Source organism: Protopterus annectens, chromosome 14.part0 (assembly GCF_019279795.1).
Source record: "Protopterus annectens isolate FY-2018-M chromosome 14.part0, PAN1.0, whole genome shotgun sequence".
Classification (NCBI taxonomy): Eukaryota; Metazoa; Chordata; order Ceratodontiformes; family Protopteridae; genus Protopterus; species Protopterus annectens.
The window spans coordinates 986,201,635-986,223,966 of record NC_056748.1 but is presented as its reverse complement, the minus strand read 5'-3'; the positions used below and the strand labels follow the sequence as shown (position 1 = coordinate 986,223,966).

Here is a 22,332-nt window from a genome sequence, read left to right as displayed (position 1 = left end):
TCACCACTAACACCAGGGAGGTTGTCTCATAGAAGAGGAAAGGATAACAAATACACACAGTAAAGTACAATTTCCCTTAAGTGCACACAGAGATCACAGTCAGTCTGGGACTGGTTGCTCCCTTGCTCTCCAGATCCCCAATAAGACTCCCCACTGGCACAGCTATAGGGTCCACATTTCAGCCTAGCTGGCAAGCTAACCTCCGGTACCCTGTCTGTCCAACCAGTGCTTTGTGTCCCTGCCCAGGTAGCTGACACACACCCACACTTGGAGATAACTATTTATACAACTTCACAGACACTCCTGGGAAAGGCTGACACAGATTCTCCAGCTGTGCCCCTGTATCCAGACTATACTGTAGTAATTCCTGCCACCACCAGCTAACAATTATCAGCTACCCAAAGGCCCTTGAAAGGGTGTCCAATTATTACTGTGCAATATTATTATCCAATTGGTAATGTGACTATTCAGTCTAAGGCTTATTAGAGTGGCCTATTACAATGAACTGTATAAATATGCAATGTACTGTAGAGCCTACTTCTCTACACAAACCAGCCACGGGTAACGGGTTTTAAAATATTTAATAATAAATAATTAAAACACAAGACAATACTACTACACCATAGAGATATCTAAGAGTTCAGAGATCACACAGAAACTTAAAATAATGCAGTTGGACAGGTCTGAGGTCAAAGAAAAACACTTACTCTAACTTTCTAATCTTTAGCTATTCTTAAGAGAAAACACGGTACTATAGTCCTACTTACATACATAAAGAGCATAAGCAGTACTGCGGTTGATGGTCCAAGACAAATGCTTTCAGTCTCTCACTGAACAATAGTTTTTAAAACACTCTGCTAAGGCCCTCCCAGATTACATCATTTTGACACTTAGGTTTTCCCAGTATTCACATTACATCATTTTGACAATTAGTCTGGAATTCCCAGGCAAACAAACTGCATTATTTAGTAAGCTAACACCTGCTCAGGAAACTACAACAATAAAAGACATTTCACATGTACACTCCAGCAGTCATTCCTTAAGTTAAGACAATAGAAAGAATGTGTTCAGCTAGCCACTTCGGCACCACTTGTTAAATAATTGTAACTTTAAAGAACATTTGAAATGCTTGGCTTGGTTTTCCTTACAGCAGATGACAATGTTGCAACAATCTTGAAGTTCACATTTTACAGTGTTTTCTTTCATTTAAGAACGCAAGCCTATATTTTACATTTATTTGTACAAGTGATCGAATTATGTATCAAATTCTATTTGACTGGGCTGGCAGCCTTCGCCCATCTTTCCCCAATCTTCACAACTTCTACCTGATTTGAAAGGCAGCCTCTGCGCCAGGAAGTCTGAGAAGTTATATAAGGTACCGCAGGCCAACAGGTACCTGTTTTCTAATTCTAAAGCAGATCCAGCAGTTATTTCTCTGAACCCCCCTGTAGCTTTTATAGTAAAGCTGGGATTTAAGGGACACCTATCTTTACAATCCCATTGCAGAGTATTTTAGACATTTCTTAAGATTTCCTGTATCTGGCATACATTATAAAGTCTCTGTTTTACCTTTTGTATTGTTCACAGTATCAAGAGTATTCACAAAATGCCTAGATCCAGTCATTGCTTACTGCGGACTTCAGTAGATTCACATTTTTTAGATATTTGGATGATTGTCTTATCTTTGCAGACTCTATGTTTTTTTATAACTGTCAGAAGTGTTTTGCACTCAGTCTAGGTTTCCATATAAGCTTCCAACAGTTTTCTATAATCCCTTTTCACAGAATCATTTTCCTAGGAAATTTGCTAGACTCCACCTTGGGAAGAGCCCTTCTTCATTCAGAGAAAGTAAACTTGTTTCAGCAGTTCTGTCAGAGTTTCTCTGGTCAAAATCACGCATCTGCAAGAGAGTTTCACAGGATTCTGGGGTTCATGATATTGATGATTCTCATTTTTCCCATGATGAGACTGCACCCAAGGAAAAATAAAGTGGTACCTCAGATCAGTCCGGACACAGCATGTACACCCTTTGTCCTTTCAGATCCCAGTTGTGGAATTTGTAAAAAGGAGAATGGATGGTGGGCTGACCAGATAGCTTGCAGTCTAGATCTTCCAGTCTGCTTTCCAGTGTCCTTCCAGTGAGTCACCGCAGATGCTTTACGCCTGTTGTTGGGGAGCAGTTTCAAACATTTTAAAAGTACTGGCTCAAGGGAATCCTCTATATAGACAGAAGCATATAAATATCAAGATGCTGTTGGCAGTTACCAGTGCTTTGAAGACCTTGAATTATCTCTGGTCCCCAGGACCTCTGCAGGTCCACAGACAACACCACATTCATTTGGTATATAACTAGCAAATTACTAAATTGTACCCACCCACCCCACCTTCCTTTGCAGACTTGCTATATGATAGCCTTGGATTTAGCAACACAGCTCATTTTGACTCTTCAGGACTCATACATTCTGTCAGAGCAAAACTTGGTTTCAGATAAGCTCAACAGGACCAGGACAGACTCCCACAGATGGAAACTCAATCCTCATGTCTTTCATGAATTGCTCCAACTGTGGGGAAAACCTCAAGTATCATTCTTTGCCACCATTCAGAACAGAGGAGTAAATAAATTCCTGTGTATTTTTCCACCATTTCCATTGATATCCAGGGTTCTTCTAAAGGTCAAGAAGGACTCCCCAAACATTGTAGTGGTGACTTTTGGCCAAGACAACAATGGTTCTCACTTCTTTTCTGTTTGGCCAAGAGCAATTACCAGAATCTTCCCTACAGACTGGATTTACTCACACAAGACAGGGGGAGTTTGAATAAATCCCAGTGTAGAAACTCTTCAACTAACTGTCTGGATGATAGATTTTTGATATCCTTTAGGCATCTTTTCTTCTTGAGGACATAGCAGCATGTAATAAAGAGGTGAGAAAATGTGCTACTAGACAGTGATATATGGATAGGTGGAAATAATTTTCTAGTTGGTGTCGGCCAAAGAACCGGGATCCTCTTTTGGCCCAGTTGCCTCTGTTTCTTCATTATTTGTGTGAGCTATTATCCAATGACCTTTCATGTTTCTTTATTAAGGTACATTTGTCAACCATTTGATCCCCCCTTTCTTATAATGCTCAAGTTAAACAATTTTTGCTAGAGATGTTGCATTCTCATCCACATAGGAAACAAGTGACTTTTCCCTGGGATCTGAACTTTGTGTTTCAGAAGCTTACACATTCTCTATTTGAACTAGATCATGAAGTAAAAATGGCCTTCTTAACTTGGAAAACTTTTTTACATATTATTGACATCTGCTCGGAGAGTGTTTGAGTTACACGGGCTTATGGTGAGCCACCCCTATTTTGTTTTTAACAGGGACAGAGTTTCCTTGAGAACAAATGGTATCTTTATGCCTAAAGTGGTCTCAGAGTTTATTTTAAGCCAGACTATTAAGCTCTCAGGTTTCTTTCTTGAACTCAAGAGCAAGAAATAACGGATCTTTCACACTTTACATGTCCAGAGGCAGCTCAGATACTATATAGACAAAAGTTGAACCTTCAGGAAAGCTAATCAGCTGTTTGGCTCATGCAAAGGTAAGAGGAAAGGACAGCCAGTTTCAAAACAGACCATTTCCAGGTGGTTGTCTCATGCTGTTGGCTTTTGCTATACTCACTATAATAAGCCATGTCCAAGCAGGGTTGCAGCCCATTCCACAATGGCTTTGGCTTCTTCACTGACCTTCTGGACTCTGTATGTATTCTAGAAGCAGCAGTGTGGTCCTTGGCGCACACTTTTACAAAGCACTACAAACAAGATTTCCTTTCCAGGTCCAGAACAGGCTTTGCGAGGAACATTCTCCAGCTGTTCATGGAGTTTTAGTTTATCATCATCCTTCATTTTTTTTGTTTCCCTTTTTTTTTTCTAAGCTATGGTAATGTACCCATATGGCTAAGGCTACTGCAGTAGTGATCTATGTGTGAACATAGTACAGTTATGCAAGTGGAACTTAAAATAAAAGTATATGTTCTAATAAATTAATTGTGCAGTAGCCTCCCTCCCTTCAGCCACCTTCTCTTGCTTGTATTTTTAGTGTTACCAGGGTACACCTTTTTGTAAATATTTGCTGTTTGGTTTGTTTTCTAGCATTCTTTTTCAAAAAAGGGTTCTTGCCTCCCTCACACACAAAAAATGAAGTGCACTGAAGCTTTTTGTGTTCCAACTGCCTGCTTTATGGAGGTCTGCTTGAACTCCTGACAATTGGAGCATGTGGAATGGCCGTTAACTTCTGGAAGATGGCCTGTCACAGTGGGTTAAGACCCATATAAGCTAGGTTACTGCAATAGTGATCTGTTAGAACATCTATTTTGATAAGCTTCACTTAGACAACTGTACTTTCTAGAACTGTCCTACAGCTGTAACACCACAACCTCATATATATTAATTTACACAGTGCATACAGAGACTGTCACAAGGCACATTGTACAAATGCCTACTCACGGTGTTTACTTGAAAATAAAATGGGAATCCTTATTTTATATTAATAGTTTCACTTTCTGTAAGTCTCCTTTTCCGAATAAAAACAAACTTTGATTGAACATAACTTTAAACATTTCCAGCATTGCTTGCATCATTGCATTCCTATTTTCTTTAGACATCATTTTCACTACTTTCATTTACTGGTATATGCAGAGTTTGTCTTTTATGATGCACTGTGCCTTCATACTTTGCGTGCTAAGCTTATGTGTATTCTTGCACACATTTGTAAAGCATCTTACTTTGCTTTTATAAAACCAATTCTGTTGTGTGGAAGCGTCTGCATTTATCTTGCATTTTAGTGCTTTATACATTTTGTTACATCACTGATGTTTCATTTTTAACTGTATATATTTATTTATTTTTCCATCATTTATACTCTTAGCTTGTATCTGTGACAGGTTAGAGGAAATAGCATTTTGCAGGAGGCTGTAAGGGGTCACCATAATGGTTAAGGTTTTACCTCACACACAAGACATACAGGGTTTGATTCTCACTATGGGGACATTTGCTAGGCTTAAAGTGGTCCACAAATGCAGCAAGTAGTATTGCTGTATGAATCTATCAAGTATAATGTCTTAATCGGCCAATTAATTATTTTTATGTATTGTTCCTGAAATATATTATTCTACAAAATGTGCCTTAACCTCTTGATTGACATTACTGAATTTGCAGTTATTTCTTTGATTCCTTAATCCTGTGTAGTATGCTTGAATTTAACAGAAGTTCTTCAGTTGACCTTAAAAAAAAAAAAAAACCTCATCTGTTATTATTCTAGACAGTTATACCATTTGTCCTCTGACAATGTTATTTTTCTGCCTAATCCGATGATGACTGCCATAATGTAGATTAGTACACACACAGGTATGGCCAGGGGTATGGGTGGTGATGATTTAACTGGCAGCCCGATGTGGCTGTCAGTAAAACTAGCTGGCTGCAGAGCAATAGTTCAACAGTTAACTTACCTGAACCGTCTCCTTCTCAAACCTTGCCTTTGACCTTAATACTAAAACCCCCATCTGTAGCTCTAAAACTCCTTCCCTGACACTAATCCTAAATCCCCACTCTAACTGTAAATCTCTGTCTGTGACCTTATTCCTACCCCTCATGCTCACTTCCCCTTAATGCTGCTGTGGTCTCTGTTTAAGTGGGTAGCAACAGCTCACCACCCATTGTCATGTCAGAGCCACAGTGGGTGGAGCTTGCTGCTGTGCATCACTATGCACCCTAATCTGTGCAAACAATATATATTTTTTTCTGTGTTAGAACTTCTGTTATCTAGTTTTACTGTCTAATCTAAGTTGCTGTGGAAGACATCTGACATGGCTAGCAGTACCAAATGTCTTTTCCAATACTTGCTTTATGTCTGTCTTGTAAACAGATTATTTTTTTTGCCACTTCATTTTATTCTTATTTCTTCAGTCTTTTTCAGGAACCACTTTTATATTTGTAACATTTTGCAGATAATGCTGTTAAGATGACAGTGTTATAGAGGTTACTACATGTTTTTTGGTTTCCTGAAGTTTTCCATTGTGAGCAGAATTGCTGATAGGTTTAGACCAGGGGTGGGCAAACTTTTTGATTCGTGGGCCACATTGAGTTCTAACATTTGACAAAGGGGCCGGAACAGGAGCAGATAGATGGCATGCTTTGAAAACATCACCTCATTGGGGGAAAAATACACATCTTGGGATATGGAGAAAACATGTGCTTTAATTTTCAATGAAAATGAAGAAAAGCATTACAATAAAATCTCTGACTTCGAAATGAGTCTTTAAACACTGAAAATCAAATAAATGACCATTTTATTTTAAAGCACTGAAAGTTCTGTTATCCTTCAGGATATCACCATCACTCTCCTCCTGACTGTCTTTTTTTTCAAAAACGGTAGGAGATGCAGATGTACTTGTCCTGTTCCTTTTATTCAATTTGTTTCCCGGTGCCAAAAGTCAACAACAACCAGTGCAAGGACGAAACAGTTGCAGCAAGTCAGTCTGTGAAGCGTTATATTTGACCTGCGCGCACTGTTTATTTTAACAACGTGCGTATCACGGAGACACATACATTTTAATGGGAGCAGTGTTGTTGGTCTCCTTTTTTAGCCAGCGCATCAAAGTCTGGAGTTAGTTTTGTTGTGGCGATTCTCAGGATGGATCTGAGGTGTAGGTCTGTTAACTTGGATCTGTGGCTGGCTTTGTTGATGTTCATGATGCTGAAGGTCTGTTCACACACGAAGGTAGAGCCGAACAAAGCCAACATCATCTGCGCTTTTCGCCTTAGATTTGGAAACGCGGCATCATTGAGCGAAGCATAGAAGTCATTTAGTTTCATAGAGCTGAACTTCTCTTTTAAGGCAGGGTCGGACTGAAGGTCGATCAGTTCGAGCTGAAGCTCCTCTGGAGCTGTTTCGGGGTCTTGTGGCAGAGGAAAGGCCACCAATTGAAGTGACTTGTCAATTTTGTTGAAATCCAAAAACTGACGGCAGAATTCTCCGTGCAGTGCATCCAGTGACTCACTGTATTTCTTTACTTTTGCTCCAGCCTCTTTCAGCGTGGCTAGTCTAGGAAAATGAGTGAATGACTTGTTCAAAATCTGCCTGGAGAATAAAGCCAGCTTGGATTTGAAGGCTTTCACGTTTGTGTACATGTCATGCACAAACTGCTCCTTCCCCTGCAGTTTCACGTTGAGCTCATTCAAGTGTAAAAATACCCGTAGCAAACGCAAAGTCACACATCCAGCTCTTGTTGCTCAGCTCAGGAAATTCATCAGTCTTCCCCTGCTGCTCCAAAAACACGCCAATCTCCTCTTTGAGCTCCCACACTCGTTGAAACACTTTGCCCAAACTCAACCAGCGGACACGGGAGTGATAAAGCAGGTCCTGGTGATCCGCATCAGTTTCCTCCAGGAACGCAATGAACTGACGGTGCTGAAGTCCCCGTGCACGTATGAAGTTGACGAGTTTCACCACAGGATTCACAACATGATTCAGCTGTAACATCGATTTACATAGAGATTCCTGGTGGATGATGCAGTGGAGGAAAATGACATCCTGGTCAGGGTTTTCATCTTTCACTTTATTCTGGATTCTCCTCAGCAGGCCAACGTTTTTTCCCATTAAATTCAGAGATCCATCTGTGGTGACGTTAACAAACTTACTCCAGGGAAGCTTCATGTCTTCGATGGCAGCAGACACCCGTTCAAACAAGTCCTCTCCCCGTGTTTGTCCTTGCAGAGACTCCATTGTCAAAAACTCCTCCGTTATTTCAAAAGTTTCGTTGATTCCTCGGATAAAAATGAGGAGCTGAGCAGTGTTTTTGACATCGTTGCTTTCATCCAGTGCTAAAGAATAAAAAGTGAATGACTTCGCCTTTTTGTTTAATCTGCTGGTGATATCTTCATCTATTAGTTCCACACGGCGAGTCACTGTCCGCCGTGATAAACTGATTTTCTCAAATTTGTCTTTGGTCTCCGGGCACAAAATACCTGCTGTCTCTACCATACATTCTTTTAAAAACTTGCCCTCAGACAGTGGTTTGCTGGCCTTTGCTATTTTGAATGAAAGCATAAAACTGGCCTTGGTACTTGACTCTTGAATGGCAGTTTGACGGTGAAAAAAACTTTGCTGAGCCTTCAAATTAGCTGCCAACTTCTAGCAGCAGCTTCCAGTTCTTTTGATGAGAGCTTGCTAGCATAATTAGCGTGCTTTGTGGCAAAGTGACGGCTAATATTATACTCTTTAAAAACCACCACAGTTTCTTGGCATATCAGGCAAACAGCAGATGATCGGTGTTCAGTGAAAAAATATTTAGTTGTCCACTCCTTATTGAACACTCGGCATTCTCTGTCCACTTTCCTTTTCTTGGGTCCGCTCATCATACCTCTCAACCTGGAAACATCTAAAATCTGGACAAGGCCCATGAAAAATAGGTACAAATCTGTACGCTGTTTGACATAAAACTTGCATACATAATTATGTAACCCCGCCCATTCCACTGGAATTGTGGGATACAGCACACTTGTTATACAGAGAGAGCACATTTTAAATTTGTTTGAACATTTTTTTCAGTAGGCAATAAAACAAAATGCATGAATCAGCAATGACAAAACTGCCCAATTCAGAACATTTCCATCATAAAAGTCTACTTAATTATTAACATGGTTGCCACCTTTGTCTCATCCATTTCTCCTGGCCAAAGAATAATATATGCATGTTGCACTCTGGCCTTAATGACTGTAAATAAGAAAGAAAGAAAAAAAAATGGCACACCCATAGTAACACTTACAGATTGCTTTAATTTATAGCAAGACATAATGGGATGATGTTGAGACTATGTGGGACTAAATATTGCACAGTCATTTTACATCACTGACAAATCAATACAACAAATCACTACAATGAATTCCCAATGAACAAAACTGGACTCCCAATGACCATGAAACCATTTAACAGATTTAACTTTCAGGCAGGTGAGCTGGACCACTAGGACTCACTTTCGGTCAAGCCTTAATTGCAATACAACTACTGAAACCCAGTGAATAAAACATAACAAAAATAATTAAAAGCATAAAAATACAAATCAGACATAAATGCACAAAACTGTATTAGGTACAGCATATAAAAATAGCTTAATACCTCTGTAAAACAAAAACATTAACACCAGTTACCCAGTAAATATTGTGAGAAGATTCATCTGGAAGAGAAGGATTCCAAGACCATTTTACCTCAGGTAACATTGCATGAGCATACACAATGGCTCCCTAAAAAATGTTTTCATTCTATTTTTATATGAATACAGTATAGGAATTTTAACAATGGCTTCTGAGGTGCACTCCAGTGACACTATGTCCAGGTCCTCTGGACCATATCAAACTAGATCACATTCTTTGGGGCATTTTAAATCAAAAGTAATATTAGGACTTATGGAAAATGCTGCACAGACAAGGAGAGGACTTATATATTCAAGTGCCTGCTTACATATTAATCCCTTGTGAACCAAACAGAACACAGTAATAACTGCTTCTTCTTACCTACTTAATAGTGTACTTTTAGGAGAGCTTAAATTAATAAGCTAGTAAATCATTTTACACGCAGATACATTTTCTGTCAGTGAAACTGGACATCTATTTAACTTCAGCAGATTTTGAACAGTGATGCTGCAATCTATATACACGCACACACACACACACACACACACACACACACACACACACACACACACACACACACACACACACACACACACACACACAGAATCTTGTCAGCTTTCATAATTCACTTTCTCTCTCCAGTCGCTCACACACACATACACTCTTCACCTTTCAAACCTGCATTCAATCACTTTCTCTCTCTGATCGCTCACACACACACACACACACACACACACACACACTTCACCTTTCAAACCTGCATTCACTCACTTTCTCTCTCCAATCGCTCACACACACACACACACTCTTCACAATTCAAACCTGCATTCACTCACTTTCTCTCTCCGATCGTTCACACACACACACCCTTCACAATTCAAACCTGCATTCACTCACTTTCTCTCTCTGATCGCTCACACACACACACACTTCACCTTTCAAACCTGCATTCACTCACTTTCTCTCTCCGATCATTCACACACACACACACACACACTTCACCTTTCAAATCTGCATTCAGTGATTCACTCACTTTCTCTTTCCTATCGCATACACACACACACACACACACACACACACACACACACACACACTCTCTCTCTCTTACCCTGAGTAGTGCTCGGCATCTTCTGTTCAATCCATCCTCATGTTGCTGCTGCTGCCATTAATCCTGGGCCCGGCTCCGTTTCAGGGCTCGCTGTATCCCCCAGTCTGCTAACGCCATTAATCCCAGCTCCGTGAGCTCGCTATATCCCTGGCCCCTTTGCTGCTGCCATGAATCCGTTTCAGGGCTCGCTGAGTCAGCCTCTTCTGTTCCACATGTTGCATTCCCGCTGACTGTTAACTTAACCGCCAGCCAGCCGGAATGATGATGCGAGCTCCTTGAGCTCAATTCCAACTGGCTGGTAGCCTGACGTCATCGCGCATGTGATGATGTCAGCCCCGACAGCGCAAAAATTTAAAAAAAAGAAAAGAAAAATCGGAAATGAAGGGGTGCCAAGTTTGGCGGGCCGAATCAAAACGTTTAACGGGCCGCATGTGGCCCCCGGGCCGTAGTTTGCCCATGCCTGGTTTAGACAATAGTTGTTGTAACCTGTGGAGTGAGTAGGAGTGTGGTTGTGTAAAGTGTTATAGAGGTTGTCTGCTACATCATCAGTAGTTTGATGTCTGTTTCCTGTTTCACATTGCTGTGCTTGTGTTACGTGCAGTGCCAAGCACATAATCTTCTGTATCACTCTGTTCTTCTTGTTTGACCCAGCAGTACAGTCCCTGACATCAAGATTGTCATTGCGCAACTTTAATAATCAAGCCACCCCTGGTGCAAGCTCATTACTGCTGTTTTTCTGATGGTCCATGTTTGTTGTTTGAGACAGTGAAATGCTGAAGGAAAAGGACTAACTGATAACTGTATCTTATGTCTGTAACTTCTAGCATCTTCACTTAGACAGGCATTTTGCTGGGAAAGCAAGCAAATAAGCATGTAAATAGAGTGGGCGGAGTGCATCTAAACTAGGTTGCAGTATAAAGCACATCTTGTTGCTGTTAACTTTTGTTTTGCTGGAAGTTGTTCTTAATGTCACTTCATTTGGTAGTGTTACATAATTTTAGAACTGACACCATTTAATTCTGTGCAATGTAAATGTTCACATATTTAAAAGGGAATCCCAGAATTTGTATGAAAGTGTTTGGGACTACTAATTGTACAGTCCTTCAGAGTTCAGTAGTTACAACAGCATCTTCAAATGTGGAGGTGCTGAAGTCAGACCCCCAAAGCAACACATTTCTTTTAAAGATTTTGTTTATTCTTATGAGATGAATATGATTATGACATTTTGGAAAGTGAAAGGATGACTGAGGAATGGAGAAAAAGTATTTTGATACCAGTTTTTAAGAATAAGGGTGATGTGCAGAGCTGTAGTGACTACAGAGGGATTAAATTGATCAGTCACAGCATGAAGTTATGGGAAAGAGTAGTGGAAGCTAGGTTAAGAAGGGACATGATGATTAGTGCTCAGCAGTATGGTTTCATGCCGAGAAAGAGCACTACAGATGCAATGTTTGCTCTGAGAGTGTTGATGGAGAAGTACAGAGAAGGTCAGAAGGAGTTGCATTGTGTTTTTGTAGACTTAGAGAAAGCATATGACAGGGTGCCTAGAGAGGAGTTGTGGTATTGTATGAGGAAGTCGGGAGTGTCAGAGAAGTATGTGAGAGTGGTACAGGATGTGTACGAGGGTAGTGTGACAGCGGTGAGGTCTGCGGTGGGAGTGACAGATGCATTTAAGGTGGAGGTGGGATTACATCAAGGATCAGCTCTGTGCCCTTTCTTATTTGCAATGATGATGGACAGGTTGACAGACGAGATCAGACAGGAGTCCCCGTGGACTGTGATGTTTGCAGATGACATTGTGATCTGTAGTGAGAGTAGAGAACAGGTGGAGGAGACCCTGGAGAGATGGAGATATGCTCTAGAGAGAAGAGGAATGAAGGTCAGCAGGACTAGGACAGAATATGTGTGTGTGAATGAGAGGGAGGATAGAGGAATGATGAGGATGCAAGGAGTAGAGGTGGCGAAGGTGGATGACTTTAAATACTTGGGATCAATAGTTCAGAGTAATGGTGAGTGTGGAGGTGAAGAAGAGAGTACAGGCAGGATGGAGTGGGTGGGGGAGTGTTAGGAGTGATTTGTGACAGACGAGTACCAGTAAGAGTGAAAGGGAAGGTCTGCAAGAGGGTAGTGAGACCAGCTATGTTATATGGGTTGGAGATAGTGGCATTGACAAAAAGGCAGGAGTTAGAGCTGGATGTGGCAGAGTTAAAGATGTTAAGATTTGCACTGGGTGTGACGAAGGTGGACAGGATTAGGAATAAGTATATTAGAGGGTCAGCCCAGGTTGGAAGGTTTGGAGACAAAGCCAGAGAGGCAAGATTACGTTGGTTTGGACATGTGCTGAGGAGGGATGCTTAGTATATTGGGAAGAAGATGCTAAGGATGAAGCTACTAGGTAACAGGAAAAGAGGAAGACCTAAGATAAGTTTTATGGATGTGCTGAGAGAGGGTGAGAGAGGACATGCAGGTGGTTGATGTGACAGAGCAAGATGCAGAGGACAGGAAGAAATGGAAACAGATGATCCACTGTGGCGACCCCTAACGGGAACAGCCGAAAGAAGATGATGAGGAGATGAATATGATTGTCAAGGTATTAGTGAAAATTCTGACATAATTGGCAGATTATCCCAAATACTAGCCAGCAGGTGGAGGCAGTAGTGATGGTGTACTAGAAGTACTATCATGCAGCCATTTATTTTTTTTTAAAGGCATTTTTTAACTGTGAATGCTATGCGTGCAAGCATGTGTGTGTATGCGTGTGTGCTTGCACAATCCCCTGTCTATATTATTTTGGGTAGATATACATGACCTGTTTCTGTAATTGGTTTAGCCTAGAACATGCCTGGAAAGGATCCTTAGTCCAGTGCACTTATGTGGTTCACAAATGTAGAAATAAAATAAATATGTGAAGATGAGAAATGCACTGAGCAGCTATTTTTGTACATTGTAGACAAGAGAAAAATAACAGCTGAGGAAAAGGGGGAAATATAGATCATGAAAGTAAAAAGCTTTTTGAGTTTTTTCACAATATGATATAATACCTGAATGTACTTCTCCCGAGAAGAAGGAAAGATCTGCAGTATGTACCCTTAAAACTGTATAGTACTGTGATAAGATACCTTCAAAACAGTTTTTGGAAAAAAGCTGAGAGTAGTCACTGTACTCTGTATTTGCAAAGCTAGTAAGTCAGATGACCTCTCACAGTTAGTGCACTTTCTAGATTTTTGTACTTTTGAAGTTTTGCATATGGAAGTATGACATTAACTAGATTTTCTTTAATTTTGTTTTGTTTTGCTAAGGAAAGAGGAAGAAGTATTTTCAGCTTTGGGGTTAGACTGGTTCCTGCTTTTGATTCAAAGTCACATTCATCAAAGTACTGTGGTGCTGGCGACAAAGCTTCTGTTGTACTTTCTGCACAACCCTATTCTGTTAGGAAAGTTCCAAGACCGTCTTGAGGTGGGGATCTGGATAAAGAAGAGTGTTGATGACCTAAACTTATTGATGGGTAAGCAATGAGTACTTCCATTTTATCTAGGGCAAATTCTAAAAATGCAACACTATATATAATGAGTTTACCTATTTGAGATCTGTATTTGTGTAACTAAATTCCATATAGTGCACATAAAGGTGTATTTTCTCAAATGTGTCATATTTGTTGCTGGTTGTAGATAGTGCATACACATTTTGTCGTGTCACATATAACTTTTGTTTGAACTCTTCTTCTTATTGTTTCTTTACTATGACAAAAAGATTTAAATATGACCAAGGCTTGCCTGCATTTTTTTTATGCACCCTACCTGATAAAACTATGGATCTAAATACAAATATTGATGAAAACACTATTAGTATGCCGTTCAGCATAAATGGTTGTGAACCCACTTTTATGTAGTTATCCTGCCCCTTCTGTGGCCGCTTGGAAACATACAGATGTCTTTGAAAACTTCTAAAATGAATTTAGGGATAACATATTCCTAATGGTGGAATTTAATTATTCAGCCATTGAATGGGAGAAATATAGCACCGAACACTGGTTATACATAGTTATTGTTGACACAGCTGAATACTATCTGGAACAACTAGTGAAGGATGTAGTTAAGAGGAAAACATATCTGATGCTATTCAGACTAACTCTGCTTCAGGATGCTGCACTTTTACAGCCCCATTCCATAGTCAAAATCAGATGATAAAACCGTTTTCAATCTTAGGACCAAAAGTTGTATTATCAACAACTCACTTTCCACAATTTGTCAAATGACTTCTGATCAGTGATAGCCTTTCCATTACTGTCTGAGATTTGACTGGATAGAATGAAGAGAACATTGTGCTGACACCAGCATAGTTAGTGATGAAGTTCAGAGGGCCTTGGAGAGGATAAAGAATGTATACCAGATGGGCTGCTTACCACAGTCCTCATACATTTGGTCCTTGTGTTGACTAATCCTTGGTTGAGATGGAGACCTTGAACTGATCACTGCTAATGCTATAAGACTGGAAGAAAAAGGCTTTCTGTTGAAATGACGGAACTTGCAGTGCCAAGTCCCAACACACTGAGAAAAACAAAAAATACAGAAGAAGAGTGAATGTCAAACATTGATCTTTTCCTTTAAACTTTTTTTTGATGGGGCAAGCCCCCATTCACCCCACCCCCATGCAGGGCGGGCAAGGCCCTATCCACACCTCTGAACTTATATATAACAACTCCAGGATTGCCATGCCTTGGAGAAAAGGGAATATTCTGAGAAAATGCAGTCTGAGACTTACCATTTGTAAATCTGGATTTTCTGTCATTCAGTCTCCACATTATGGGACTTTGCTTCTTATAAATTCAGTAGTTCATAGGTAACTACTAACCTAGTTGCCCCTTGTGGGACATTTTAAGGCTAACCAATTTCTCTCAAAGGTGACAATCAAATGATCTGCCTTGTATCTGTGAGTTAAACACCTTAACCGTTATGCCAACTCCCAGACACTGAGTCCTAAGTGTGGTATCTGTCACTTGTCCCTTTCTAACATAGATAACAATCAGGCAGGGTATTTTGTTCAGATTCTTCAATACGTAGAAGCACACGAGGATGGATAACCGCATCATAAAATATAAACAAACTGATTAACAGACAGACCGTATATACATACATGCTTACAGCTCAACAGCATACTACAAAATGGCAGTCAGACTTGCGCATTCTCAGTATTTATACACTTGTGCAGGTCCTTGAATAGCTTCTTAAAGGTATGTTCACAGATATTCATCTACATCCTCCCTCTTAAAAAGAGTACCCCTGGTAAAAAAACAATATCAGAGTTAGACATACATTACTATAGACATTAGAAACAAAACACAATGTTCATGTCCAAGTTGCCGTATATCTATTACATGGTTTGGAGATACAACCAAATCTCGTAGCATAGCAGTCTCATAACATAACTGTCACAAGGACAGTCTTCGGTGAACAACTCATATCAGGAACTTCTGGATTTGTCACAGAAATGGAAATATTCTCTGGAACTTCCTCTGGAATTGAAACACCGGACAACTCACTAAGAAATAGTGTCTTTCTCACAAGCTATGTGGTGTGGTATAGGCTCAGACACCGGTATTAAATGTTTCTGATTTCGCCTAAAGTCTGCTCCTTGTGATTCCACAATGTATGATCTCGGCTTTGGGCAAATTCTTTTCACGACACCAATCCGATCATAACCTCTGGACATTTACATCCTTACTACTTTTCCTTTTTGTCATGGATTGAGTGGTTTGCTGGTCTTATCATAGTAGGACTTCTGGGTTAAACGCTTCTTCAACAGATTGGCTTTCACTGACTTGTTCTTGACACGTGGAACCAGCAACTGACTACTGATTGGTAATGTGGTTCTGGCTTGTCTTGACAGAAGTCTCTGAGCAGGTGAACCAAGATGTTTATCATGAGGAACATTTCTGAGATTCAAGAGATTCAGGAAAACATCACTATTACCTCATTTTGACTTCTCTAGTTACTGTTTTGCACTTTAAAATGCACGTTCTGCCAAACCATTTGACTGTGGGTACTCAGGGCAACTCATGACATGAGTAAAGTCACATTCTTCAAAAAATCTTTTGAACTTTTGGCTTGTAAACTGCATGCCATTGTCAGAAATAACTTTGTGTTGACTACCATGTGCTGCGAAATGACGCTTCATCTTAGCAATGACAGTACTGGATGCTAGGTTAGGAAGTTGGTCAATCTCAAGCCAATTGCAGTAAGAGTCTACTAACACCAAATAATGTTGACCATTTCACTCGAAAATTTTGGTGGCTACTGTCGACCAAGGTAGTTCAGGAATCTGGTTTAACTGAAGTGGTTCCTTCTCTTGATGTGGCTTTGTACTATTACACACGGAACAGGATGAAAGTGCTCTCCCAATGTCTTGTGACATAAAAGACCAAAATACTAGTCCTCTCGCCCTTCTTTTAGTAGAGTCGGTTCCTGGGTGACCACGATGCAAGATAGTGATGTACTTTTGTTGCAAGGACTTTGGAACAATTACTTTCGGACTTTTTCTAATAATACCTTTGTTCAGACAAAATCTCATCCCATATGGAAAATAAGGTTGCACTTCTTAATGTAAACTAGATTGCTTTGACGGCCATCCTTGATTGATAAAGTGGTTCAGCCTTTGTAAAACTGGATCTGTGGCTGTGTGATCTCTCAGCTCATCAAGACGTATGGAAGAAAAAGTTCTCACTTCCATGACTTCAAAATCAAGGTTCTCATTCTCATGCTGTTCTGTAGTGTTTCTGGGCAATCTGGATAATGTATCAGCAAGATAAAGAAGTTTGCCTTTCTTGTAGACAAGAGTGAAATTATACTTTTGCAGTCTCAGCATCATACATTGCAGTCTGGCTGGAGCTAAATGCATAGGCTTTCTCAAGATAGTGATTAGAGGTTGGTGGTCTGTTTTGATCTGGATAGGGCTTCCATAAGGATAATCATGGAACTTGGAACATGCAAACACAATTGGTAAAAGCTCTTTCTCTATTTGAGCATACTGCATTTCAGTTTGGGTAAGAGTTCTCAATGCATAGGCAACAGGATAATCCTCTTGTAGAATGACTGCACTAAGACCAAATTTCGAGGGATTACATAAAAGAGTAACTGGTGTGAACACCATAATATCTGAGAGTCGGTGGACTATCAATTCCCTGTTTCAGGACATCAAATGTTCTTTGGTATTGCTGTAACTAAGACCATGATACATTGTTGTGTCAGATCTCTAAGCGGTGCTGAAAGTTGGCTCAAGTCTGGAATGAACTTCCCGAAGTTCCATGTTGACCATGCTAAGAAAATGTTGCAGGGCTTGAACATTGTCTGGAGCTGGCATATCAAGAATGGCTGTTTGCTTTGAAGAGTCTGGTCATAAGCCTGAACTGGTAAATAAATGACCAACATAAGTAACTTCTTGTAGCCTGAATTTGCATTTCTGTGGATTGTGCTTAAGATTCACTTGATGTGCCCTTTCGAGAAATTTTCTGAGGTTTCTGTTATGCTCAGCTTCACCATGACCTCCTACTAGTATGTCATCACCTATAATAGCACAAGCATACCCAGAAAAAAGTTGCTCCATTGCACATTGGAAGACTTCATTTGCAGAATTTATCCCAAATGGCATTCTCAAAAATCTGTTCCTTCCAAACAGAGTACTGAAAGTAGTGAGCAGTGAGGATTTTTGTCAAGCTGAGTTTATTTGCCAAAATGAACTTTTTTGATCTAAGACAGAAAAAGCATTGGCATTTGGCATCAAGGCTGCGACTTCTTTGACTGTGCACATTGGATGGTGAAGTCTTATTAGCTCTTTGTTCAAATCTCATGGATCAGTACATATTCTGATGTCATCTGAGCTTTTCTTATGAGCTTCTACCATAGAAGATACCCCTTCAGGTGGAGCTGAAGAACCAACTGGACAAATTACACTTTGTCATAATATTTTATCTAACTCGGATTTGACTCTCTCATGCATGGCTATTGGAATTTTTCGTGCTGGCCTGATAACTGGACTGACCTCTAGTTCTAACTTCATGGAGTACACAACTGGAAGCTTCACTAATTTGTCTTCAAAAAGATCAGCATAGGTAGAAAAAATGTACTGGGTGAAATTAGAGTAGTGTTTTTCAAGCTAACATGGTGGACTTCCTTATTAAATGAAATCAATACCATTTTCAAACTGTCTCTGAGCCCTAATAATGACTGGACATGCTTCTTGACCACATAAAATAATAAGTTGTAGCTTCTCCCAGCAGAGTAACATGAAAGCACTACTGAGATTTCAGTCTGAATTTCTTCACCTCCGTAAGCAACAAGTTTCACATACCATGCCAAATCAAGCCTTTCACCATGACACACACACTAGAAAATGTTTCTGCTGACATAACATTGCACTTGGAACGTATGTCAACTTTGAGCTCTGTGGGTTTACCATTTATCTGGACAGTACAAAATACTTCACTCTTTAACCTTAAATCTACTGCATTGACTGTTTCATGACGCACTGACACACCATTAACATAAAGAATAGGGTTCCAGCTTTCTAATTGATCAACTCGTTTCTTAAAATGTTCCCTTTTAATGAAAGAATGTGGGCCTTTTAATTTACAAAACCTTTTGAAATGATTCCATTTATTGCATTTGTGGCATTGGTGACCAAAAGCTAAACAGTTCTTCCTTTTAGGTTCATGATTTCCACCACATTTATGACAGTTGGCAAGGGAACTGGGGGGAGGGCGTGCTTTGAGTTTGCGAACTCTGGAATTTGCTGGAAATCTCTGGGGTTTACCAGTGTGTGCTGCAGGGGCTACAGTTGCTGTCATGTGCTTGGGCCGGTTTCTTTTAAATATGCGCGACATACTATCAATATGAGCTTTATCACTGTGCCTTCTAGAACTGTTCTCATGTGTAAGCATATTTGTGTGGTTTTCTGTGAGCTTGTATATCTGACAAATCTCAGTGGCCTTACTCAAAGTTAAGTCACAAAGCAAAATCTTTCTCACAGCATGATCTTTAATGCCACACACAAGTCTGTCCTTTATCAATTCATCCCTTAAATCACCAGTTCTGCACATTTTAGCTTTGTTTCTCAAGTCAGTTATATATGCTGCAAATGTTTCACCAGGCTTTTGATCCCTTGAATAAAATAAATGCCTTTCCATTATAACATTTGTCTGGGGGTTATGCATTTTTCAAAATTCACATTTTAAGCATTCAGGGTCTTCCCTTGAGTCAGCCAGTACAAAAATATGACGTTTTTCTCCCTCTCCTGTATAGATAGCAGGTGCATACACAAATGAACGTTCCCTTTCTATGGCTTCTGACCCAGCAAAATTAAGCAGAATAAATGCCTTTGTATGGTCATCTTTATCAGAAAATGCAACCTGTATGAAAATGTCATACTGTTGCTCAAACACTCTTCCGTTCTCTGCAGTATTACTGATAAACACAAGTGCACTGGTTTGCCAAAATCTGTTTGCCATGCCTACAAAGTATGTTTGTGTATACACTGAAAATATGGCCCTTGTAATTATGTACGAACAAACTGTTCTGTAAGCTTGTAACAACAGTCAAATGCACAATAAACTCTTCAAAATACTGTACTCTGTGAAAAATGCTCTGAAATGGCTGTATTCTGCAAAATAACTTTTTTGTAATTCTGCATAAACATGCAAACACTTTAAACACTTCTGATAACTCGGATATCTCTGATAAGTACAAAAAACACATGCTTGGCAAAAATACGGTTGCTTCCTCTTATTTTATTCATTTTATGCAATTCTGACTTTATTTCAAACATTTGCTGTAGTAATTGAAATATTTTTATCAATATTGGACATATCGGTTTATGCAAATATAATTTAGAACATTCTGTATGGCTCGTTTCATGTTTTCCAAATAAAAACTAGTGCTGAGCAAGTTTAATATCTGAAATTAATTTCTGGCTTGTTTTGCGAAGTGCACGTTGTAGGGATGATTCACTCCTTTATCTTCAGTTCCAACCGGGTGCCCATTGAACTCAAACTGAAGAATTTCGATTCCATTCTGGCTTCAAGTCATTTTAAACATGCCTCTTCTGACACCATGTCACTCGTCCTTCTCTAACATAGTTGACAAGCAGGCAGAGTATTTTGTTTAGATGCATTAATACATAGAAACACATCAGGATGGATAGCAGCGTCATAAAATTTAAACAACCTAATCAACAGACAGATCTTACAAACATATATGCTTACATCTTAATAGTTTACTACAAAATGGCAGTCAGAGTTGCACATGTTCAGTATTTATACACTTGCATCATCATGAACCTAATAAACAAGGAGATAGGGAATTTCCAAACTTTGGATCCCACACAGTTTGCTTTTGTGAAGGGTAGATAATGTGTGCTCAACCTGGTCAACTTTGTGTCAGTCACCAGAGCTGTGGATGAAGGCAAGGTGGTTCATACAGCCTACCTTGATCTGGCCAAGGCCTTTGATACCATTCCCCACTCAGGAATCATAGAAAAACTCACTAAGCTAGGCATCAACCCCTATATCACTAGGTGGGTTGCAAACTGGCTCACAGATAGAACCCACAGCATGAAAGTAGTTGACTCCAAGTCAGACTGCTGACCAGTCATGAGTGGAGTCCCACAGGGTTCTGTCCTGGGTCCTCTCCTGTTTGGTATCTACTTCTCTGAAGTCCAGGCCAACACAAAGGGACTCTGGCTGACAAAGTTTGCAGACAATTGCAAGTTGGGAGTTGCTATTAACTCCCCAAGTGATGTTGGCATCCTACAGAAAGGCCTCACTGAGCCCAACGACTGGTGACAGAACCATGGCCTTAAGCTCAATGCCTAACAATGTGTCATCATCCCCTTTGGGAAAAAACGGTTGCCATGAATTACCACATCGATGGTAATCCACTGAACACAGAAGGCGTTATAAGAGATCTGGGAACACAGGTTGACAGCAACCTCTCTTTTGACCACCACATTGCCAGTGTGGTCAGAAAGTCCTTCTATGTGGCACATCTCATTGCTAAGGGTTTTGCATCCAGGAAGAAAGAGGTCATTGTCTCTCTCTACTCTTCCCTCATTAGGTCAGTCATTGAGTACATCCCATTTGGCATGTACCTCACTAGACACCTGCAACAACTGGAGAGACTGCAAAAGTACCTCACAAAGAGGATCCTACCCCTTAAAACTTGTCCTATATGGACAGACTAAAAAAAACTCCAACTATTCTCTGTCTCATATCGTCTATTTAGAGGCGATCTCTGCTTGACTTACAAAGCCATGTCTGACCCAGCTCTGTTAGAAATGCTACATCTAACTAAATTCCAACCCCTCCACACCACATGCTCCAGAGACTTCAACCTCATTACCACAATCAACAGGACATGCTGGAGGGACAGGTTCGTAACCCAGAGACTGTCCATGCTATGGAATAGACTTCACATACATGCCAAACAGAGAGCACCTCACTGGCCCTCTTCAAGAGAAGTATTGATGAGTGGATGAGAAATAGAAAATTCACCCTGGGGATCACTCCAGTAGCTCTACTCAACAGAGGTGCTAGGAGCTAAGGTCAGGTGGCACGATGCCAGGGTAATCCTATCTGCTAGGGTTGTAAAGGCTCCCGGGCCATTAGCATAATGCACATCTATGAACCTATGAACTTGTGCAAGCACTTGGTTAGTTTCTTAAAGGTACATGCACACGCATTGATCTACAGTCCTCTTCTAAAAGGGTGGGAACAGAAAAATCTGGTGAACTGTAAATCTTTTAGATTAATAACACTAGCATGGAAAGTCATAGAGAAAATCCTGATGGAAAGGGTGTTAGAATTCTAGTTGACAAGAATTTCCAGGACAACAATGAACATGGGTTCATGGCCGGAAGAAGCAGTCAGTCACACTTGACCCTGTTTTATGACTTTACTAGGTTACAGGTAAACTTGTAAACATAGTCTACATGGACTTCATCAAGGCATTTAAATTAATTCAACACAAGAGGCTGGTAGGAAAACTGGAAGGTTTTGGAACTGGATA

The 22,332-nt window shown here is 40.2% G+C and overlaps 1 protein-coding gene across 1 annotated transcript in view; it reads left to right on the top strand.

Annotated features, from left to right (window-relative positions):
- WDFY4 (WDFY family member 4) overlaps positions 1–22,332 on the top strand; it is a 4,454,583-nt gene that overhangs the window by 1,737,814 nt on the left and 2,694,437 nt on the right. The window contains exon 26 of the mRNA XM_044055648.1: positions 13,579–13,784. Coding sequence (XP_043911583.1) covers positions 13,579–13,784 — 206 coding nt within the window. The remainder of the gene's footprint in view (positions 1–13,578; positions 13,785–22,332) is intronic.